At 44.3% G+C, this 24,594-nt stretch overlaps 2 protein-coding genes across 2 annotated transcripts in view; one reads left to right on the forward strand and one right to left on the reverse strand.

The window, feature by feature from the left end:
- Window positions 1-237: 237 nt before the first annotated feature.
- Window positions 238-11,525, reverse strand: FBXO48 (F-box protein 48). Its single transcript, XM_074988489.1, has 3 exons — window positions 11,402-11,525; window positions 9,544-9,884; window positions 238-3,090 (listed from the first exon to the last, which is right to left on the reverse strand). Exons 2-3 carry the CDS (start codon window positions 9,847-9,849, stop codon window positions 2,929-2,931), a joined length of 468 nt encoding a protein of 155 aa, XP_074844590.1. The 5' UTR covers window positions 9,850-9,884; window positions 11,402-11,525; the 3' UTR covers window positions 238-2,928.
- A 177-nt stretch (window positions 11,526-11,702) lies between these two features.
- APLF (aprataxin and PNKP like factor) overlaps window positions 11,703-24,594 on the forward strand; it is a 59,937-nt gene continuing 47,045 nt past the window's right edge. The window contains exons 1-2 of the mRNA XM_074989444.1: window positions 11,703-11,870; window positions 20,919-20,990. Of these exons, the coding sequence (XP_074845545.1) occupies window positions 11,778-11,870; window positions 20,919-20,990 (165 nt within the window). The 5' untranslated portion in view covers window positions 11,703-11,777. The remainder of the gene's footprint in view (window positions 11,871-20,918; window positions 20,991-24,594) is intronic.

Consider the following 24,594-nt stretch of genomic DNA (forward strand, 5'->3'; position numbering starts at 1 on the left):
GCCTAACACGGCTACCTCTCAGATACCATTCATCTTGGCAATTATTTTGGAAGCACCCTCCAGCCCCAAAAAACTGAATTTGTATTAGCCACCACAATACAATTTTATATAAAATATGGAATGTATTTAATCCCCCAATATTGTTTGGGTTAGAGTGGCTCTGAAATTTGCTAAGAATGAAATAAAGTAGCAGATACATTTTTATTGTAGCAAGAAATCAAATTTCTGGTGCTCCAGGCGTCTTAGGAAATCTGTGTCCTTATGTACATTGCACCAAAGTTCATATGTTTGCCATAAATATTCAAGGTAGAGTCCTGTTTAGAAAGAAACTTGATGCTGCTCTGTTAGTTAATTGGAAAGGAACAATCGTTGTCCTTCAATTTTTACTTTTCTATTTGTCTTATACAAGAAATCTACAGTAGAACTTATAAGAGATGGGACATGAATGCAGTAAAAACATACCCCTTTTAAACTCAGTGCTAAAACTGTATCAGCCTCCAAATCAGCAGTGTTCAGTGGGAATTCAAAGATTGCCTCACTTGTGGTTGTCCTATATTCGCCACAGCTGCCCACTTGCTCTAAATAAATGACCTCCTCCAGAACCAGGCTCCCCCACCCCCTTCTCTTTTCTAATTTAATGCTGACAACTCATCAGAGCTTCTGCCATGGCTGGAACCAGCATGTGCTCCTCGTACTAAGTGGCGTGGCATGCATGGAGTGGGCAGACACTATTCCCTGGGTGTGGCTCTAGGAGGAGCCACATTTAAAGGCTCCAAGACCTGCATGGGGCTGCAGAGTGGCGTCCTGTTTGCCACACGCTGAGAGGCAACCATATTGGACACAGCAGCTCTAAATCATTGATCAATGTCTTTGGGACTGCAGTGAATTAATGCACTTAAATTCTGACCTCTATGCATTTCATTGCTAACACACATCACTTTCTTTGTAATCCTTTTGTAAGTTGTCAAGATATTTTATTACTAGGCTTGTCTTTCCTCCTTCTCCCCCACGTAACCAGTTAACTTAAAAAAAACCAACCAAACAAAAAACGCACCCTAGCAATACAAACTTAATTCTCTGTATTTTCAGCTTGTACTGTAGGTGATATTAGAGCTGCTTTCATCATGAAAGACTTTCCCAACCTAAAGCTAAAGGTCCATTCTGTTCTTTTGCTGTTTGTAAGCTGGAACATCCTGCAGTGCCTGTAAACTGGAAGAAATGGAACCTTGACAAATACTGAGCTCTCAAAAGACAGCATTTTTGTGGTAAAGGCTTCTTGTCTTCAGGTCCACCAACTACTAAAGGTTGTCAGGGTCAAGCTCTCATCCAACCCGTAAAGGAACTGTGAGGAGAGGATAAGGAAAAATGGATCTGTCTGGGGATTATGGTGAGGGACAATCAAAGGAATTTAGAATAGGCCTCTTGCTTTCAGGAGTCCTGAAGCATTGGTGAGTTGAATCTAGGCCCCATTAATTTGTCTGGATCTTCCATGGGCCTGATCCTCAATATAGTGGTGTCCCTGCTGGTCTCATTCTGGTCCCTCACTGTTGGTTGCCTCCTCTGTATTACATCCTCTGTCCAGACCTTTTTTCTTTGGACTGGACCAACTGTTTTCATACCTCACCCATTGTTTTGCTTGGCTCTCATTGTCAAGCATTTTACAAAACACCTGCATGGAAAATGCTGTTAGGGCTCATCTAAATACAGTTTCCAGACCATTCTAGTAATTTACAACCTGTGTGAGTAAGAATGACACACCCTCACCCTGCACAGTGCAATGTAATTATAAGCACCTTTATAATTGTACAAGAGGTTGTGACAACTGAACTACTTGTGTTTTTTGTTTTTTTTTTTTTTTTAAATCTATAATAGATACAGAAACTGCATAGACCCGGTGTACAAAAAAGTTTAAGAGGAGGTGGCTTGTTCCACTAGGCTTCTGCTCTTCTGTGCAGTCCCTTTTGTTTTTCATTCTCTCACTACTGCTTCTTTTCCATGAAGTCATATATCCTTTTCCTGAACCCACCTATATGAGGTCTTCTGACCTCCCCACTTCTCCCTTTTCCTAAAGAGTTCTCTAGCACTTCCTTCCTTACAAAGGTTGGATTCAAACAGAGAAAGTAAGGTGATACACTGAAATCTCTTCACACCAGGAGCAAACAGTGAGTGATATCAATGAGCTGGAGGCTGGGTGATGGTAAGAGGATGGATGAATTCCTTTGCCATTATACTTGGGATTTCTAGGTTTAAAAACTATGGCTAAAATGGCACCGGTGAGACACTAATCTGAATTAAGCCATAGTAAACCCAGACTGGTTATCCATATTAGTTTGAGGCAGTAAAACATTAAACTTAACTTTGATTTTGTTGCTATGAGTATGCATTAGGAGCAGCTCAGTGGACTAAGAAGGCAGCACTATAGAATGGTCCCTCTTCTGACCATAACCATAGTACAAGTGGAACTTGATGAAAAAGGTCACTGGAGGAATTCATATTGAGTTGTTTTGATACTCGGACTGTAGCCAACCCTATTTGATTCCCATCCATTTGGTGATTCTTTACCCGAGTGGACTCCTCACTGTCTCCAGGGTCCACTTCATATGAATTTTGAGTAAAACAAAAACAATTTGTAAGTTTTTGAATTTCTTCAAAAAGTGCATAATGAAAAGTCAATCCAAGACTTAGCATCTGTTTAACAGTACAGTAGATCTTGAAAAATAATTACATTGTATAGTTTATATCTAATTTAGGATTTTTTTTTTTTTTTTACAACAAGTTCTGATAAAGTGCAAAACAATAAACCTCTGGTTTTTTCAATGTAGTTTCCACTAGATATTTGCAAATGTCACTGGTGTAAATAGCTAAATATTTACAGTATAGTAGTCAGTTCTGTGCCATTCCTTGTTATTCAGATTGATGTCTGGTTTGTCATCTTTCCAGTTCTGCTTCCAGTATTTCTCCCCATGTATCAGCATCCATGGGATACATGCTTTTTTCTGGTAAGCCACGGCAAGAATGAATGTTGCTATATTTTCCACTAAGCCATTCATGCTTGACTTTGCTCTTCCAGTAGTTTCTCAGTAGAGTGACCTGATAAGAGTAAACAAGTTTAAAAAGCCTTGAAAAACCTGAATAAACTAAGCAGAAGTCAAAATAAAGATTGGAAGTTGAGAGAACTGAAGTTTTACACCACAAAATGTATCAACATTACAACACACTGTTTGGAACCTCAGTGCAATACATAAGTGTTCAAATGCCCTCTAGTGGACCAGGACTTCAACTTCATACTTTTCAGGGTAACAGGAGGATCATTCCTGCTTCTCAAATCATCTGCCTCTCACCCCCACCCTTTCAGAGTAAATATCCACCTTAAAGTAAAATCTTTCTGTTTCTTCTCTATCCTGCATGGTTACGACTCCTTTGGATAGGATAGGGTCAGAATGTAAAATGATCTGGACAAATCGGAGAAATGATCTGAGGCAAATAGGATGAAGTTCAATGAGGACACAAAGTGTTCCTCCCCAAGTGGAGTAATCTGTTTCACGCACAAATTGGGACGTGACTTTCTAGCACGGAATACTGCAGAAAGAGATCTAAGGGACCACAAGCTGTGTGTGAATCAACATGATTCTTAGCTGTATCAACAAGAGTGATTGTAAGCAAGACTGCTCTATTATGTACTTATCAGGCATCAGCTGGAGTACTGTGTCCAGTTCTGGGCACCACACTTTAGTAAAGATGTGGAGAAACTGAAGAGGGCTCAGAAAAGAGCAATTAAAATGATTAAAGGTCTAGCAAATATGACCTTTGATATAAGATTAAAAGAATTAGGTTTGTTTAGTTTGGAAAAGAGAAGGCTGAGGGGACATGATAGTAGCTTTCAAGTACGTAAAAGGGTACAAGAAAGAGGGAGAGAAATTATTTTTCTTGTCGTCTGATGATAGGATAAGAACCAATGGGCTTAAATAGTAGCAAGGGCGGCTTAGGTTGGACATTAGAAAAAAAATCTTGTCAGTGGTTAAGTACTAGAATAAATTGCCTAGGGTAGTTGTAAAATCTCCATCATTGGGAGATACTTAAGAGCAGGTTGGATAAATACCTAACAGGGATGATACAGAGAGTACTTGGTCCTGCTGTCAAGACAAGGGACTGGACTTGATGACCTCAAGTCCCTGCCTGTTCTAGTATTCTATGAAATACCCCAAACTATCTTGTGCTCTTGTAACAGAGTGGCTAGGTTCCTCTGCTCACTGCCTGGGCTGGGAACAACTACAGATTAGACCTCCCCTTGTCTGGCAACATCAGGACTCCACTAGTCCAAAAGTAGGCAGATTGCCAGACCAGGGGAGGTCAGTTCTGGCACCTCTGCTGGACTCCAGGTCCATCAGTAGACATTGCTAGACTCCCCTCCTGGCTGCTGGGCTCTCCAGCCAGCCCTCAGCTCTGCCACTGGGGCCTCAGGGCTGTCTGGTCCAGCAATATCCATGGTCCTATGTTGCTGGACTAGTGCTCTGGACAATGAGTGTTTCAATCTATAACATGTTGACTGTTTGACACACAGCTTGTTAGTTTAATGCTGAATGTAGAAGTAGCTGTCTGGGCGAGGGATCTTGATTAGAGGAGACTTTGGAAATGGCCGTATAATTTGAGACAGCCTGGAGTAGGATTTGTAATGTCCGCCTTGTTAGTAAAGTTGCATGGATTTCAGTATGTCTACTCTCGTCAGATCAGTTTGAGCAGATGGAGTACTCCAAAGTCCTGCCTTCATGTGAATTCTTGCCTCAGACTGAACTTCTAAAACACTTCAGGAAGAAAGTGAGTTAAACTGCTTACGTCTGCTCTACTGACCAGTGATGTACGGAAGTAGGTTGAAAGCCCCAAATGAGGAGGCTGTATCCTCTTTTCCTTTCGAACCTGTGCTGAGTCAGGGTTGTGGTAGCAATATCTGAATCCGTTTGGTCTGATCTGCTAACTCTTGTTTGCTGGATTCTATAAATACAAAGCTATAGCAGCCATAAGAATGGCAATACTGGGTTAGATTAGAGATCCATCTAGCCCAGCATCCTGTCTTCTGACAGTGACCAATGCCATGTGCTTCAGAGGGAATGAACAGTACAGGCAATGGAGTGGTCCATTCACTGTTGTCCATGCCCAGCTTCTTGCAAACAGAGGCTAGCGACACTTGGAACATGGTTTTGAATCCCTGCTGATGCACTTAATTAGCCACTGATAACTTATCCTCCCTGAACTTAACTAGTTTGTGTGTTTGCTTTTTCTTTCGACTCGTGATTTGTCTTGGCCTTTACAAAATCTCCCTGCAGAGACTTCCATAGGTTGACAGTACATTGTGGGAAGAAATACTTCCTTTTAGTTTTAAAACCTGCTATTCATTAATTTAACTGGGGGAGTCTTAGCTCTTGTGTTACAGAGAGTAAAGAACACTTTTTCTCCACACTAGCTGTGATTTTTGTAGACCTATATCGTATACCTCCCATTGTCTGTTTTCCAAAGCTGAAAAAAATCTGCTTTATTAATTTCTCTTCCTACACAGGTGACCAGTGTGGGGAGTGATGGGTGAGGCACTGGCAAAATGCCTCTACCCATTCCCTGGCCATCCTCCTTTCCTGTCTGCTGCTTCCAGTATGTGTGGGGCAGTTCCCCTGACCTCGGTAGCACCACTTCCTAGAGGTAGCCTGGGCTAGGAAGCTCATGTTGGTCTCAGGCTGTGCCACTCTGGGGGAAGACCCTGCACTCATTGAAAGTGAGGCACTGATGGGCGAGGGCAGGGCAGAGGTGATGTGGGTGCATGTGGCCCACCTATGCTCCTAGGCAGTACTTAATTGTTTTTTTAAACAAAAAGAAGAGGAACAGGTACTTGGCCAGCTCCCCACCCACTCTGCCATCCAGCCAGGCATCCTGTGGCTGAGGCTGCCCAGGTGCTGGTACTCAATACTGGCACAAAAAAAAAAACACTGCTCCTAGGGAAGTTGTTCTATATCCCAATCATGTTTGATACCTGTTTCTGAACTTCTTCCAGTTCTAATATGTTTTTTGAACTGGGATGACAACTTCTGCACAAGTGATTCCTCTAACTTTTTGACCACTATGCATCACTTCCATATAGATGCACATAAGTAAGTGACTCTGTACATGGATATGTAGCGAGGACTGGGGCTGAGGGATTTGGAGTATGGGAAGGAGCTCATGGCTGGGGCAGAGGATTGAGACGTGGGTTCTGGTCGTGGGTGTGTAATTGCTGGGGTGGAGCTTGGGCAGAGGGGTTTGGGACGCAGGAGAGCGCTCTGGGTATGTGGTAGCAAAATGGAACAACCCCTTTCCCTTGTCCCCCCCACCCCACCCCACCCCACCCCCAGGGCCAGATGAGGTGGCTCTCCACGGCTGTGGCAGATTGGATGGGGTGCCTGTCCCCTCTACCAGCTGTGGCAGGCCAGGACTGGGAGAGGACCACAGCACAGCTGGAGCTTGGGGAGAAGCCCTCAGCATCTAAGCAGTGCATAGTATTGCAACTGTGTGTCTGCACAGCTTAAAGGGAACTTAGATCTGCCCAATGTATTTCAGGATGTGGGATTTATATGTGGATTTATACAGAGGCAGAATATTTTCTGTCAGCTAGCCGCTTTCCTAGTGATTCCCAATATTTTTAAGCTTTTTTTTTAACTGCTGCTACACAGAGAGATGTTTTCAGCACTCTTATCTACAATGACTCCAAGCTCTTTTAAGTACTAAAAGCTAATTTATATCCCATACTTGTGTCTGAATAGTTAGGATTGTTTTCCAATAGCATTATTTTCCATTTTTCAATCCTGAATTCACTTGCAGTTTTGTTGTTTGGTTATGCAATTCTGTTAGATACTTTAGTTGCTCTTTGCAATCTGCTTTGGACTTCAGTTGTTTTGTATTGTCTGCAAATTTTGTCACCCTTTCTCCAGATCTCTTATGAATATGTTGACCAGCACTGGTCCCAGTACAGATCCTTGGGGAACACCACTATTTACCTCACTCCATTCTGAAAACTGACAGTTTATTTCTAGCCTTTGTTTCCTAAGTTTTAACCCATTACTGACCTAAGAGAGGACCCTCTTATCCCATGAGTGCTTATTTTGTTTAACAACGAAGGGTCCTGTGGCACCTTATAGACTAACAGAAAAGTTTAGAGCATGAGCTTTCGTGAGTTAACTCACTTCTTCAGATGCTGGTCTGTTTTGTTTTGTCTATTTTGTTTAAAAGGCTTTGGTGAGGTACACTGTACTGAACTCACCTGAAGTCTTTGACACTGTATCCACTGGACCACATTTGTCCATGTGCTTGCTGACTGCTTCAAAGAATTCTAGTAGACTGGTGAGGCATGATTTCCCTTTACAAAAAATATGTTGACCCTTCCCCAACAAATCACACTCATCTTTGTGACTTAGAATTCTGTTCTTTACTACAACTTCATCCAATTTGCCTGGTGCTGAAGTTAGGCTTACCAGCTTGTAATTGCTAGGACTGTCTCTACAGCCTTTTAAAAATTGGAATCACATTGGCTATACACCAGCATCTGGTACAGAAGCTGATTTAAATTAGAGGTTATCTACAGTTATTTATTCTGCAATTTCACAAGTTCCATTTGAACTCTTGGCTGAATACCATCTGGTCCTGGTGACTTCTTATTGTTTCATTTGTTCCAATACCAACTCTAATGACACTTGAGTCTGGGACAGTCAAATCTGTCACTAAAGAATGACTCAGGTTTGTGAATCTCCCTCACATCCTCAGCTGTGAAGACCAATCCCAAGAATTAATCTTGCTTCTCTTCAATGGTTGCATTATCCTTGAGCTCTCCTTTATTACCTTGACTGTTCATTGGCTCCAATGGTGGTTTAGCAAACTTCTTGCTTCTCATAGATGTAAGTGTGTGGTGTTTGCCGTTTATTTTTGAGTCTTTGGCTAGCTGTTTCTCAAACTTCTTGGGCCTTCCTAATCATGTATTAATGCTTCACTTGCCAGAGCTTATGCTCCTGTTTTCCTCCATAAGATTTTACTCAACATGTTCAGCTGCACTTCACTGTTTTTTGACTATCAGCTGCAATGGTGGTGATTAAGAGAGTTAGCTCTTTCAGACCCTTACGTGTGTACTAAAGAGGTGCACAAGGGCAAAAACCTATCAGCAGTTTCCAGGAATTCCTCTCTACACAGGAATATACCACAGAAGTAAAATAATTGGGAACATGTGTAGAGCTGTGCATGAATACAAAATTTGTTTTTGTGGCTGCAGATAGCATCTGCCAATAGCTGTATTCACATCCACACATGCAGATATCTTTTGATTTATAAAATGGATATCTGGGCACTTGTGTGTGTAAAACTGGTCCCGTTTCTCAGGGTGTTCAACTGATCACTGCTCAGGGATCAGAAGAGTTCATCTCTCTCTAGGACACTTTGCCCCCTGCCCCAGCATCTCTACAAAGACTGCCAGATGGTGGTGGTGGTTGTGACACCAGTTCACTAAGCCCTGTCTAGACTGTAGACTTATGTTGATGCCAGGTGGCCAATATTAACTTAATTATGTCAGTGTCTACATCCACCAAAGTAAGTCACTTGCTATGCCAAGGTAACTCTACCTCCATGAGAGGTATAGTGCTTATGTTGATAGCCTAATAGCTGTCAGCCTCAAGTGGGAGCTCTCTTCTCTAGTGGTGATAGTCTGACCTGTCAGTTGTGGGTGCTAGTTTGCAGCTGGTTCCACCATGACTGGTGCTGACAGCTGAGTGCCAAGTGTATCCTGTCAGCACTGGGATGGTGGCCTATCTGTGAGTGGCATGTAAGTGCCACCATGGGCTGGTGGGCTCCAGCTCTGTGTCCCATAAAGCCTGACTTCAGTTGGAAGCACTCTTGGGCTGTGTCTACATGGGCACAAGTCTTCAAAATAGCCATATTCCGAAGATTACTAAATGAGATGCTGAATTGAATATTCAGCACCTCATTAGCATTAGGACACTTCTGACTGGCGCTTCAAAAGCGCGTGGCTTGGCGCAGCTACATGGGGGTCCTTTTCAAAAGAACCCTGCACCTCTCTAAAAGGACTTCCATGTAGCCACGCTGAGCTGCATGCTTTCGAAAGTGGCGCTTTTGAAGCGCCACGGCTGGAAGCATCCTAATGCTAATGAGGTGCTGAATATTCAGTTTAGTGCCTCATTAGTAACCTTTGAAATGGCCATTGCATGGCTATTTCGAAGATTTGTGCCCGTGTAGACACACCCTTGGTGAGGATGTGCACTGCTGACTGAAAAAGCAAGTGTAGATGTGACCCACTTCTTTAATTACTATGGGTGGCTTGTACACCATCTTATTACAAAATCAAGTTAACTTATAGACAAGCCTTGAGATCTCTCAAGCTGTGGGTATTAGGTTCTAACAATTTTGAGTTGCTTTTCCCCTTGGATAGATCTGATTTACTGATCAGCAGTGAACCTATCTTATGAATGAACCCAAAAATTACCAAGGTTCCCAAAGCTAGATAGTCCATGCTCTTAAATTTACCTTCCATGAGTATCCATATCCTCGATCACAGTCTATTTCTCGCTGACATACAGCTCTTACACTTAAACAGTGATGTTTCCACAAATGGTCACTGTTCTCAATTGCCCGATTCCAGCTCTTGCAAGTCATTGCAGCTTTGCATAAGCTCTGAACGTCCAGTTCACTGAAAATTTTAAAAGTGACTTCTGGGGGCAGCAGCTCTACAAAGTCCTCCTGATTTTCCTCTTTCTGCTTGGATGGAGGAAGGATGGTCAGGTCCTTACATGAAGTAACTGCCTGTTTGTTCTTCTTTGAGGCTTTCTGCATAATTTAATGTCACACCACATCCACCAAGAGTAACCCTGGGGGTGAAGAATTGCAGGGATCACTAAACATCACTGATCTCCATTTACAGGCAGTTAACCCTCCCAGGGTTGTCCCCTTTTTTTGAAAGGTCAAATGTGGTAACCCTATGAAACTTTCCCCAAGCTAACAGTGAAGGTTAAGTGTGTTAACGTTGTGTTGTGTGTTTTATAGCAGGGGCTGACAATCCCTGGCATGGGTGCTGCTAGGCACATGCAATCCAATTTTTAAAGAGGGGACATGGTGGGGGATAGGGGTAGGGTCAGAGCCCCCATGCACTAGGGGAGGGGAGTATGGGGTCAGGCCAGAGCTGGAGCCCCTGTCAAGGACCTACAGTTCAGGGCCACAGCCCCAGTCCTGGGTATCCTGCTGTGGAGGTTGGAGCTGTCCTTCCCTACTGAAGCCCCTAGGGTGGGGCCATGGCCACCCCCCACATTGGTGCAGGGTCAGAGTCCCTGAATTAATTTGATCTCATTGTTCTGAATCCCTAATGATAATTGCATAACCTTCCATGGGCAAAGAGCAACTTTGTCAGATGCATAAGTGGGGGAGCAAGCAGAGTTCAGAGGAGGCTTTAAAGAGGGAGTCTGAAACCCCACCACCACCTCATGTTTCTGATTAAAAGTGGGTCTTTGCCCACAAAAGCTTATGCTCCAAAATGTTAGTCTATCACATGCCACAGGACTTCTTGTTTTTGAAGGTACTATCTCAGCAACATCTGATACTAATTATAATTGTGTATTTTTACAGCATTCATAAGAATTATAGAGCAACCAGACCTGTCACTGATGGGCTTTATTAATGCACCTGTTGGAAGTAGGACCATTAGTGACTTTTTAAAAGTGTCACCAGCACTCAGGTCCTACAGGGAGGTCACAAACTTGGTATTTGGCCTTGGAAAGGCTCCTGACCCCTGTGTATCTACAGCACAGTAATACAGTGGGAGGGGGTAGACAGCTTGTCACAGAGGTGTCCTCTTTTTCATATGGTCACCTTACAGTGATGTTCCGGGGCGCAGGCATTACATGGTGTGAGCATGAGGGCAGGAGGCCCCTTTGTGTTTTGTCCTGCTTTCCTCTGTCCCTGGAGCCTCGCCTCCAGAGCGCTGGGCTCAGACCGGGCTAGCCCAGGTACGAGGCAAGGGCGTGCCCAGGGCGGGGACCCTCCGGCGCATCTGCCTTCCGCTTGCTTTGCTCGGCCGCTCCAGGCTTCCTCTGCACTGGGGCGAGCCCGTGTTCCCACTCCAGCCCCCTGGCAGTTCTCCAAGCCTCGGCGCTCGCCCAGCTGCTGGGGGAGTCCCTGAAACGGGGGCACCCTGCCCCCTCCCCCCGAGGGCGGGAGTGTGAGCCGCGCCCGGAGCGGAAGCGAGGTGATGGTCGCTTGTGGGTGGGGCCTAGACTGGCTTTTCTGTGGGGTCAGCGTCATCGCCTCGCCGGCCGCTGCCAGACCGAACCGCAGCCCGTGTGCCTCTCTCTCAGCGCCCAGCCACGGACGGTGGTGACGCCCCCGCCCCTACCTGGCCTCGCGCTGTGGCGCCCAGGTGCCGCTTTCAACGTCTCCCCCATTCGAACGCGTTTGTTTACCCTCAGTGAGACGCCGGCTTCCTGGGCGGGGTGAGCGCACACTGCGCATGCGGAGCGGAGCGAGGTACGCCGGGACTTGTAGTTTCCCAGCGGCACGGCTCGAGCGCGGCCGCGCGGAGCGGGAGGGAGCTGGGGACTACGGTTTCCGGGATGGGCGGAGGGTTAAAGCCAAACAACGGTCGCCGAACCTGCCCACTCACCGCTAGGCCCACAGGGAAACGGAAGGGCGCAGCGCCCACTTGCCTGGCGGCGCTTGCGGACCCTCTAGCGGGCGCTTCTCAGAGAGTGACCCGTGCCCCGGCCGCGTCCATGTCGGGGTTCGAGCTGGCACCCGCGGACGGGGGTTGCACGGTGGCGCTGCCGCCCGGCCAGACAGTGCTGGGAAGAGGTCCCCTGCTGGGAGTAAGTCTGGCTCCTCTGGGGCTCCCTGACACCGCCGCCCAGCCCCCGCCTACTGCCAGCGAGCCCGAGCCCTGCTGCGCTGCTGGCCCGGGCCTGGCGCTCCCTCTGCGGGAGCTTGCCCGAGTCACAGCCCCAGAGCTTCGCGGGCTGGCCAGCTCCCCAGGCGGAGCTCTGGCACTGGGCGGCGTCTAGGCCACCGGTGAAAGGAAGCGGGGTGCGCCCTGGTGCGCAGCTCGGGCAAGAGCTGGCTGAGCTGCGGCAAAGGCCCGCAGGGAGCTCAGCGACCTGCTTGCAGTAGGACAGTACCTGTAAGTTACTTTCATCCCGGCCAGAAGGGACCATTGGCTCCTCAAGCCCTTGGTATAACCTGGTGCCCAGAGTTCACCCCGGACCTTTGTGCTGAGCTGGGGCTGGCAGAATCTGAGCCAGTCAGCTCCTTGCAAGGGTTTCTCTGCAATCCCATCCATAGACACTTTTATGTTAGTCACTGAGATTCTCCTTTAACGTGAGCCCGGGAGCTGGTGCTTTGAGAAACTCTATAAACATCCCCACTAATAAGTCTCCTGGCTTGGGAATGCTGCTTTGCACTGTCCTCTTTTGTGTAAACACCTCTATCCCGAGACTCCCAAATCAGACGAAATCAGGGGTCAGGCTACTGCTGCGGGCATTCTGTGGCAAAAAAGTTTTGCGTGTGGAGGAGCAACTCTGATCGTGATAGTCTAGAGTTCTATAAAAAATTCTGCTGGGTTTATTTGTCAAAATAACACAACATAATCATGCCAGTTCCAATTATTTTGGTTGTTTATGTAAACATACCTTTAAGCAAGTAAGTCTGTAACAATGCAGACACAAGCACACCTGTTCTGTGAAAAATTGTAAAGGACTAAAGAAACCCCTTAACAGCACAAGTTCCTGTTTTTTCTGCCCCCTTCCTCAATCACAACCCCTTACCCCCTGCCCAGTCCAGTTGTGCCCTGGGACCAGATACTTGTATCCTCCTCCATGTCCCTTCCCCCATCCATTCTTGCTTGAGCTCAGAGATCCAGAGGGAGAAACAGCTTGATGCTTGCATAACATGTCCTGCATGCCACCATCTCCTTCCCTCAAGGCATGCCAGGAACTCCAGCTGTTAGGGGGGCATATGTTCCTGGCTCTGGGGAAAGGGTGGGGGATTGCGTTATAGTGGGGAGCTGGGAGTGCCTGGTTCTGGAGGAGGGGAGAGGGATTAGGTTTTATATATAAAAGGGGTGTGCTATGAAATGAGTGCTGAATTGTGCCATGAGGTGATAAAGGTTGCTGAGCAGTGATTTAGAGCCTTGTATCATGAATTTTTGACTAAGGTGACTTACCAATTGCATTTTGTCTCTTTTGGAATTCCCGAAGTGTCCAAATTTGCATGTTTGCAGGACCCAAATTGTAGACTTGTGGTGTCATCAACTGCACGATGACTGAGCTGTCTAAGGTACTGGCTTTAGGCCACAATCGTCCATGGAGATATGGGTTCTTGCTCTTAGCAGCAGCTGCAGGTTTTTTGTGATCCTGGCTGGCTTAGTTGGTAGAACACCAGACTTCAAATTTGACGATCATGGGTTTAAGTCCTTGGTCAGGCAAGAGACTCTTTTCTCCTCTGCTGGGTGCCCTGGGCCTTCCAGAAAACCCTCTCCTCTACTATATTACTTTTGTGATTCATTGGAACTCAGTTCCAATGATCCCTTCTCTAAAAATGGGAGAGGAGCCTTGCTTTGCTGCACTGAGAGGGCACTGGCCACTTGCAATAGTAGAACATCACTAGAACATCTGACACTGCCTTGATACTTCACCCTTAATCTCAGCCTAGTGCAGAGAGGAGGCCTTGCCCTCAGAGGAAGTTAGAGAACAAGCCTGTGGCAGCAGTGATTCCAGTTCCATGGGGCAAGGCCTGGCTCCCTATTGTGGGTGTTGTGACCCAGTGCATTGGGTCACCACTTGGGTTTGGCCTGGCTACCTGGCTGTCCTAATGGCTGGATGAAATGGAGATACCACTTATGTTTCTTCTAATTTTTTAATGGACGGAATAATTGTATGTGCACCAAGGAATGTGCAGATGTACACGCCCTGTAGAAATGCATGCTGCTGGCTGTGGTGGGCACTCTGCTCAGCAGCTGAGTGGCATTTTCTGGGTGTCTTCCCAAGTGCTCAGCTTACAGGAAGCCCAGGACATGGATGAACTAGGGCAGGTGCCCCAGGCCCTGCAGTTTTGGAGTCCTACAGTGGCTGCCTCAACCATCCTAGCGATTGGGAGTAGAGGTATTACCTGGGACCAAGGATCTGGCAGTAGAAGCAGCAGAGATTTCTTTCCCTTCTTCTCCCCCAACTCCCCTCCGCACTCACTATGTGGGCTGTGGGAGCGGCAGCCTGCTTTGCACTGCTGCGCTGTGCTGTTCTCCCGGCCCACAGCACCTCACTTCTCCACAGGCAGCAGGAAGAGGAGCACCCCTCCAGTTCCTGCCTCTTGTGGAAAAATGAGGTGCCACAGGTATGAGGGCAGCACAGGCTGCTGCTGCTCCTCCTGCTACCGATTATGAATGGCAGGGGTTGGGGAGGAGAACCCTCTTGCCTCTGCCACTTGGCCCTAGGTATCCCTCCATCCATTCCCTGGGGGAAGGGAATAAGGGCAAGATTGGGGCACAAGAGGTGGAATGGGGCCTGCCATGAAGTGGGGATTGCCTTGAGCTCCACATGTGTGGCATTGGGGGTGTGGGGGCAGCGACCAAGGCCTTTTTCTGCCCCCTCTTCCTTCTGCTTTGGGACAGCATTGACACTGGTTGTCACCCATGTATTAGCTCTTAATGCTGAAGTGGGGAGTCAGACTTTTCCTATGAGAACAGGAGATGCTCCTGCTAATGAGAGCAAGATAGGCTCACTTTTCAAGCCTGCCCTCTCCTGTGGCTTCTTCTTTGCATTGGGCCCACACCACTACCCATCATTTGGGATATGCTGCTTTAGAGCACAAGAGGTAATGCTTGAGAAGAATCACGTCTCTGAAGCACTGCATACAAATTTAAAGTGTAACAATTTTCTCAACAGTAACTACATAGGTTGGTAATAGCATTTGAGATGTGACCTAAATTGACAGTATTCCTTCATGATCTCTATTGCAACAAATCAATCTTTTTTGCAGGTAGTTTGGAGGTGTTCGGTATGTCTATACTATGGGTGCTATAGTGATGCACCTGTACTGCTTTACCTCCATTGTGTAACTGTTTCCTTCATCTGAAGGGGTTTTCCCCATCAATGTGTATGTTCTGCTTCTCCTGGTGGCAGTAACTCAGTTAGCAGAAGAATTCTTATGGTTGGCTTAAAGGGTGTGAATTTCTTACACCTTGGAGCAAGGTGGTGGTCAGTCTAAATGTTAAGTTTAGACCAGGACTTGTACTCCACTTCACTTATGCATAGCTGTAATTAGTGCCTAATCACAAAGGTATCTTCCTGTAGTTGGCAAATATTGTGGCATTCATCAAAAGGTTTTGTACAAATCTGGTAAGTAGTTTTAGGTATGGGAGAGAGTTCAGAAGTCCTCAGTTACATTCTGCACAAGCCAGTGGATTTAGTCAGGGGCATATTTTGATCAGCTGCTTTCCGTGTTTTAATTTAGTTTTCTCTGGTGCTATTGCCCCAACACAGCAGAATAGATGCCCAAAGGTGAAAAGGATGAAATTGACTTAAAAAAAAAAAAAAAAAAGGGTTGTGAAACTGATCAGTGTGTTTTTCATTTTACTAGTTGTAGAATGGAAAAGGTATAAAAAATGGAAAATAAATACCATTTCAGTTTTCTGTACATTCTAATATACTAAATTACTTAATACTCCCTCTCAGAGCTGAAGAAAAAGGGTACATGTCCACATAATCCCAATCCAGAGGGCTAAGCACCATATTAAGTACCTGGCTGGAGATATAAAAATGCATTGGCTGTTTGCAGTGGTGGGAAGGATGTAGTCAGGGAGGGAGTTGGGCTTTTTAAAATATCATCTGGTTGCATTGAAATGACACCTTTTTCATGTTTAGACTGCTATTATCACCTTGGGGTTTTTGCACTGAACCATTATTTTGTATTTGTCTCTTTAACGGGTCTTTACTTCTATCCCATTGACCGCTCTTCCTCTGAAGAGGTCAGGTACATTTTTTTTCCCCCCACTTGGCATGGTGGCTCTTTCATGGTCGGCATAGTTAACATTACATTAAAACGAACAAGGTGGCCTATTCTAGGTTTCTGTCTAGCAATTTGGCTCTATAAGAAGTGTGAGCTTCCTGAACTTCGTGTTTAGCTTGTCCAACTCTGCTGACCAAACTTCAAAGATTGCTTGGAGAAAATCAAGCAGGGGTGTGTGTGTGTGTGTGTGTGTGTGTGTGTGTGGGTACAGTACACAAACAATCTGTGTAGTCTTCGTGTCAGTGGACTAGTTTTAAGATGATTTCTTGGCCAGTTCAAAGAGTTGTGTATAGGACAATGTTGTTTTATGGGATAAACAGTATTTCAGAATTGGAGCAATGTTGTTTGATTTGTGCTGTTGAGTTGTGTTTGACTTTAGTGTAACTGAGGTATTTTTTTCATTTTGTAATGTTTTATGGCTTGAATATATTCATTGCTAATTCATAGAATATCTGCTAGCTGACTTCTAATATATTTTGTTAGCATTTTCTTTAATGAGAACTCCTTCATTTGCAATTGTTTTTCAATGATTAAGCTGGGAGCTATAGAGTGGAGGAGGACTACTTCATGAGGCTTACAGAGCTGATGTTGAAATACATTGGACTTGACTGCTGTACAGTCTTTAGATTTCTAAAGAGCCAGGAATGTTAACTGAGGAAGGCTTTATTTGGGAGAGGCAGCTTATAAGATCTTTGCATGCGATGCTTTCTTTATTTAAAGCGGGGATAGGAAAGTTGTAAAACTACCACATATGCTATCCATTGGAACATCTGAACACTGTGGGCACCTGGAAAATTAGAGCTGCTTCAGAAGGAGATGGAGAGGTACCGATGCGATATACTTGGACTGGCAGAGATGCATTGGACGGCATCAGGAGAGATGTGGTTACAAAGTCTTTTGGTCAGGAAATGAACCGAAGCATGAAGCAGGAGTCAGATTCCTTCTTAGCAAAACAGCTAGAAGAGCATTATTAGGATACAAACCAGTGAGTGCAAGCATGATGGTAGCAAGATTCGAAGCAAAACCGTTTAACATCTCAGTCATTCAGGTGTATGCACCCACGTCGGACAGTACGGAGGAAGGGATTGGGCTGTTCTATAAAGATTTAACAAAGATGGTAGAGGAGACATTGAAGAAAGATGTTTTGATCATTGGAGAAGATAGGAATGTGAAGGTTGGAACAGATAACGAAGATTGGGAGAGAGTTATGGGAAGGTTTGATATGGAGAAAGAAAAGAACAAGGTGAGAAACTACTAGAGCACGAGATGGTATCCTGCAAAACCAGATTCCAACGAAAGGACTGTAGGAAGTGGACATGGCGATCGAATGACGGGAAGTCCAAGAACATGATAGATATGATTTTGATAAGAAGATGGATAACATCCGTACAGCAGTGCTGAACTTTCCAAGGAGTGGATATAGACTCAGACCACAGTCTAGTGATCTGAAACATCAAGATAAAACTCAAAAGAAAATGTAAGACACAGTTTAAGAAGAGACATGGCGAGGCTACATGAGGAGGAAACAGGGAATGCATACAGAGCAGTGTTCGAGGAGAAGATTAAGAATATCACCACAGAGAAAGACATAGACAAGAGAGTGGCAGGGATAGCCACCGCTATAGAAGAGGCAATTGAGCAGACTGTTCCAGAAGAAGAGATCATCAATAAGTGGATTACTCAGGAGACACTGAAGTTGGATCAAGAGAAGAGAGCGTTGAAGATCAGAAGAGGGGTCTCTGAGATGGCAGAACAGCAATATAGGGTGAAATGTAATGAGGTAAGGAAAGCAGCCAGAAAGGATAAGGAGAAATGGTTAGAGAAGCAATGTGAAGATATATGGAGGTATTACGGCAAATGCAAGACCAGGGAGGCGTATAAGTCTACAGAAACTAAGCCACTCTGTACTGGACAGGGAAAGATGGAAGGAAATAGTGGGAGAGGCATCAGACACCAACGGGCACTGAGCCCATGGTTATTGATGATGATGAAATATGAAAGATTGTTTGTTTGGCTCTTTCTCTGGCACTAGAAATGGTCAGTGAGGTATGAATAGACCATTAACAGAGGAAACACTTCTTGCAATATTGTCCTTCTCTGGAAAGAGATGAAATTATGTCCATTATGTCAAAACCTCATTTGTAGAACTGGAGTATGGCTAAAAAAAGATCAGTAGGAAACATAATGGTCAGGGAGTTTGAGAGGCTCAAAGGCAACATTCTGACAATTCTAGTCATCATACTCACTATTTAGGGTAGAGGAACAGGTATTGGGATTTCTATCCACAGGCTTCTCCACCAATTTTTGTATTGGCTTCTGCCTAGTGGGAGTTGGAAAATCAAAACCATGCCAGCAGCCTCAGTCATGTAATGTCTGTAAGCGCCTAAAATTATAAACCTTATTAATTATAAAAAGTCTAATTTTTCAACTGAATTTATATTGGTCAGATTAATGAGTTTTCCCTTCAGTAATCTTTCAGATACTTTTTGCACAATAATCTCATATACTGCACCTGTATTTTCTCTTATGAACTTTTTTTGTTTAAGTGAAGTAACATAGGTCCTCACTAGAGGTCACAACATACACTTGTAATGCTGGTAGCAGTTTTCTGCCAGTCTGAATAAAGATCATTAAATCTAATAAACAGTGTGAAAGTGCATTATAGTTTCCTTCAAATATTTAATTGGATCTTCTTGTTTTGAATGCCACTGTAACACGTCCAAAGACGCCCAGCCCCTTGGCCTAGGGCGGGCGGCAGCAAAAAGGGGTTAGAGCACCCGCCAGTACTCAGTTCGGGTGGTCAGCGGCTCACCGCTACAACACCATACAGGCCCCAGCCCTTAACCTGGGGCGGGGCCGCAGTTCACAAGAGTAGTATAGTTCTGGGCCCAGCCCTCAGTCCAGGGCAGGGCAGCAGTTCACGAGTGATAGTACAGTTCTAGGCCTGGCCCTCAGTTCAGGGTAGGGCAGCAGTCCAAGTACTAGCACAGTTCTGGGCCCAGCCCTCAGTTTGGAGCGGGGCAGAAACACAAGGTTTAAACACAAGCCCAGCCCCAGTTTGGGGCAGGGCAGCAACACAAGGTGTAACCACAGGCCCAGCCCTCAGTTTGGGGCGGGGCAGCAACCCAAGGGTTTAAGTGCAGGCCCAGCACAGGCTGGCCCTGTCAAGGAAGGAGGGGGTAGGGGGTCGCAGGCCCTCCCACTCCACTGCGACCCGGCCCGGGGCCCTAGGGGTCGCTCACACGCAACCCCAGCAGTGGGGATCCAGACCGCAACACACCGCCATTGGTTCGTGAGCGTCGTTCCCCGGGCCACTTCCTACCTCACCCTCTGCTGGTGGAAGGTCCCAGTCCATCTGGTCGAGGGGTCCCCCTAGGTCGGTCTCCTCCGGGTCATCCACCTCCGGGGGCTCCGGCCAGTCATCCATAACAATGTCGTTAGGGTAGTCGGGCGGCGGTAATACAGGAGACGCAAGGCGATCCTGGGTCTGAGTGCTGTAAGGATCCGCCGGGACTCTGGGGCAGCCCGCTCCTGGGGCATCTTCCAAGGCAGGGGGTCTCCGCCGGCGGGAAGGTCATGGTAGGTCCGGGTAGTCCCCTTGGGGCATATGGACCCGGGATTGCTTGGAGCCTCTGGGGGCCTGCTCCTCTGGCCTGGCCGGGCGGCTGCAGGCCCTCTCCCTTTGTTGCCGAGGAGCTCGTGCAGGCACGTCCTCCCTGCCCGGAGGCCCAGGCCCGAATGGGTCCTGAGTCCCGCCTTTGGCTCTTCTAGCCCTTGGCCCTGCCCTCTGAGGGGCGGGCCTCTGGTCTCCTGGCTCCGGCCCCGCTCACCAGGGCCTCTGCATAGTCTCCCCTGCCTCCGGGTCTGCAGGAGGCCATACTGACTCACTACAGCCACCCTTAAAGGAAACACAAGAACAGGGGAAACTTGCAAATAATAGCAGGTGTCTAGTTTAAGCCTCTTGGTATTTTTTTTTTTTTTTTTTTTTGTTACACATACAGAAAAGCAAGCTCTTTTGCGGTTATAAAATAACTAAAACAGATGATTGCAGCAAAATCTCATTAGCACTCCAAATGAAAAAACAAGAATTAGTATCTGTAATGTTGGATTAAAAATTACCTCAGTTTTTGTAATTTGTGTGTCTCACAAAATGTTCCTTTTAATGCCAGTCCTTAGAGACTAATGGCTTCCGTAAGTTTTTTCCTAAGTTTTGTAAGCCTTTGTGTAAGTTGTTTCTATTTCAGTTTTTGTATCAAGTGTTTTTTGGTTTAATTGTCTGTCTGCTGTCATGATTTTGGTTATAAGTATTGGAGTTACCCAGCAACTTCCTTTATAGAAAACATGATTTCCTGCTCTCTGCATACCAATAGCTTTGAGACAAAGTTTAGCATTCCAGTATGTCAAAACATGCTACTGTCTCTTATAGTAATAGTATTGTGAGGCCTTGAAATATCATGAGATTTTGATAAATGGTAAATTCTGAGTTTTTTCTGCTTGCAGGACTCATGGCTTTTATTGGTCACCCGCCCCCCCCCCAACAGTGAGTCTGGAAAGTTAAGGTTTGAATTTAAAACCATATAATTTCAGGCAACTACTTCTGAAAATTTTGACCTTAGTTATTTAATCTAGTTCTAATACAAAATTTGTTTACTTTTATTTTTTGAAAGTTGTTTGTTGTGTGGAATTACTTACAAGGCATCAGAAATCTACAGCCTGCATAAACTGCACTCAGTGAGACCTGCGTAATCTGCTTATTAATTTATCTTGATTTTGATTTTTCTGTTTGTTTTCTATAATGATTCCAGAGATACAAGTGCCATAGTTTGCTTTTTATCTCAAGTGTCTTCTTCCCCCCACAGATTACTGATAAGAGAGTATCCAGAAGACATGCCATATTGGAAGTGGTGGGTGACCAGCTTCGCATCAAACCGGTAATTTGATTTTTTTTGATTGCTTCTCTAACAGTCCATCTGCAACCGGGGGGACACCCTACTTTGATATCAGATTCTGATGCAGCTCAGTAATTCTTAATGAAATCTACATAAGAAGTAGAAATTGGTCAGGAGTGTCCAAAAAAAAAAAGCAACTGCCCCATAGCGTCAAAAATGTCTTTTCTAAAGGGTGATTGTGGAGCAAACCTCCAAGGATGGGAAGGTGCTTTACAAATATCAAGATATTCATGATACCTATTTAGTATTATCCCTGTTTTTTAGAGACTGAAAGTTGCATCAGTTCACTGGAAGAAAGGAAAAAGATGGTAGAGTAATTAACAGGTGCCAGTTCTCTGGAACTTCTATTCTACACAGATCATCCCTTTTTTTCATTGGCATATCTGTATTCTGCCACCATATGATTTTCAATAATTTGCTTTTATTTTTATCTGTTACAACACTGTAGCACTGGAAATATAAAGAAATATATAGCAATTATGTGACTCCCACAGTTAGTTAAATTCTGCTTTTAAAGTAGGCAACTTCTTCAGTTTGAAACAGTGTACCCTCCCCAAATCTGCAGAAGATACTGAGTACAGAATGAGTTTTGTGAGAGGGTATGATAATTGTTGGAAAATTAAATTTGAGTCCTTTAAGAAAATTACTTTCTTTTCTTTTGACCTCCATGATCTTAATGGAGTAACAGATTCTAAAGAACATGATTATACACATAAGACCATAGACTTATAAATGGCCATGCTGGATCCAGCATGTGGTCCATTGAGCTCAATATCCTGCCTTCCCAAATTGGCTGGTGGTGCTAGGGTATGAACAGTACAGGGCAGTTTTATTGAGTAATTCAATTCAAACCATTATCCTGTTCCAGTGTCTGGCATCGCAGATTGAAGAGATTTATTTCCTTATTTGTTCTCAACCTTCTGTTCATTAAACATATGCACGATGGGGTCATCCAGTAAAATTAGTGTTATTGATCTCGTCACATACTTTCTCAAAACCATTCATGATTTTATCGATCTTTCAGATCCTCCCTCAGCTGTGACTTTTCAGCTTGGAAAAGAGAACCTTTTTTTTGATCTTTCCTCATATAGAAACTATTTTATACCCTTTTCATTTTTGTTGCCATCCTCTATACTTTTCCCAATTCTAATAAATTTTTTTCAGATGGGGTGAACAGAACTGCATGCTTCGTTCAAGCTGAGGATGTACTATGGATTTGTGTGTATATTAACGTTATGATGTGTACTGTCTATGCCTTTCCTAATAGCTCTGTTTAGTATTCTCGTAACTTTTTTGACTGCCAGTGCACATTTAGTGGATGTTTTCAGAGAACTGCATTTGATGACTCCAAGATCTTTCTTGGTGGGGTCTAAATTAGCTCTTAATCAATGAAATTGCTTGCTGGATGTTGATTAAGGAGTATGATAATCAGCGGCACTCCAAAGGATGCTGTGAAGGCCAAAATTATAACAGGGTTTTAAAAAAAGAAAATTGGTGGAACTAATCTACTATTTGTCAGGATGGGCTGGGGTGAGGTCTGTAACCTTTGTTTTTCAGAAGCTGGGAAGGGGCAACAGGGAATGAATAACTGGATGATTTTGTTCTGTTTATTCCCTCTGGGTTACCTGGCATTGGCCGCTATCGGAAAACCATATACTGGGATAGATGGACCTTTTGGTTTGACCCAGTTAGGGTTATTATGTTCTTATGCAGCTGACTGGGGCACTCTGACTGTTTTTTTGCATTGCTTTAATGTACTGATGATTCTACCCTTAAGAGTTAAAATATAATAAAAGTTGATACTAGCTAACATCAAATCATTAGAAGCATTGTGTGATAGTATTTTCCTCTGTACTTCTTGCTTAGTGTTAGTATGTGATGTGTTTGCAATTTAAATAAAGGAAACTCTGATACCTCCATATTTATGTAGGCTTTTTAAAGTTAAATGTATGTGTCAATTTAAGGATAAAAACCAAAGGGATGTTTTAATTATCCCAATTCCAAGCATTGTAAGCTCAGGAAATTTCAAAGAAAAATGTATATTAAAGTAAGAACTGCCCTCCTATGGTAGGGCAGGAATTAATTTTTTCAAATCTTTAAAAAACAATTGTTTTTAATATGGGACCACAAAAACGAAAATGGTGTTGGCATAATCATATGATTAGTATATGGTGTTGCTGTAAGCCAGCGTTAAGGTGGTTTGAATGCCGCAAAGGTGGATTTCTAACTTTAATGTGCTAGGATTAGTTTAACATCGATTCTAAGGTATTAATGCTTCGCTTTGGCATAATTACAACATCCTTGTAAATGTGTTCTATCCTTAAATAATTAATAGTCTCAACCGTAATCTATTTTTTTTTTTATTTGGGGATATAAATGAGACCCAAGATAATTGATCCAGTTTCTTAAAATAAGATGCAATTTATTTTTATCCTCAGTACCTTTAGCTCACTGGTTTTATTTACACAGTTTCTTTTGTATGCTGTACTATTAAAGCATGTTCTGCATACTTCTATTTATTTTTGGAATGACAATTTTATGAAGTCTCCTTTAAAAATGGAAATAGACTTGTTTTTTTTCCCCAATAAGTTTTATATAATGTGTAGAATTCTTCTGACTAGTTTACAGAACAATTGTTGGAGCTGTCTTATGTGGAAGTTCTATAGGATTTAACAGTAAATAGGTAAGCCAGCAAATCTTCTTTTGCTGATCGTGGAAGAAGTCAAAATGGGTAAAAATTAATTACCATGATCTTGGTGTTTCCCAGCAGCAACAGTTCATCTCAGAAAGAAAATGAGCAAATGGCTGGGGAAATTCTAATGAATATTCTTCTGCTTCACAATATCCTGTAGAATTGCTAATAAATTTACTTATTGTAGCAATCAATAAGTAAATAAAGTAAGTTCTCCAGCCATTTTATTTTCTAGAAACTTCTGTTACCTGCACTCAAATATAATTTTGTGTTCCAGGTAAAGTTCCAAGCTTCACTTCTTTCATATTCATAAATGTATCGCTGGATAAAATAGGCTTTGTTGACCCAAATGATAGCAAAATGGTGACCTTGAGAGATGCTCCAGTATGTTTACTGGACCACAGAAATGTGAGATATTCATCATAGCATAACTGTGGAGACCTGATGGTTAAGTCAGGTGTCACTCTCCCTCCCTTCCCTTGGTAGAAGCTGCATAACTCTATTTAAAACTGTCCTGTTGATAGGACTGGCATCGTATCTCACCCGTTCTAAATACTGCATAAATAGGTTGTAGCTCAATGAAGATGGGACATGGCCAGTGTGAAATCCCTACGTTCTCCAATACTTGAAATAAGAAGGAGCAAATGAAGCTCTAGGCAGAAATGCAGTTACTATTGTCCAGGCCTGCTGACACTGGGAGAAAAAAGGGGGACAATTGCATAGAAGTCTAGTGTTTCACAAGGGCCTGGGCTTCTGTCATTGCTGCTGCTCCTGTGGCAGTGACCCGAGCACTGGGCCCCTTTGAACTGCTGTGAGAATGCTGGTGACTGTCAGCCTCGCTGGTACTGTGTCAAATTACTTGAGCCTCTTCAACTAGAGCAATGAAACTCCATA

The sequence above is a fragment of the Carettochelys insculpta genome, chromosome 3 (assembly GCF_033958435.1).
Source record: "Carettochelys insculpta isolate YL-2023 chromosome 3, ASM3395843v1, whole genome shotgun sequence".
NCBI lineage: Eukaryota > Metazoa > Chordata > Testudines > Carettochelyidae > Carettochelys > Carettochelys insculpta.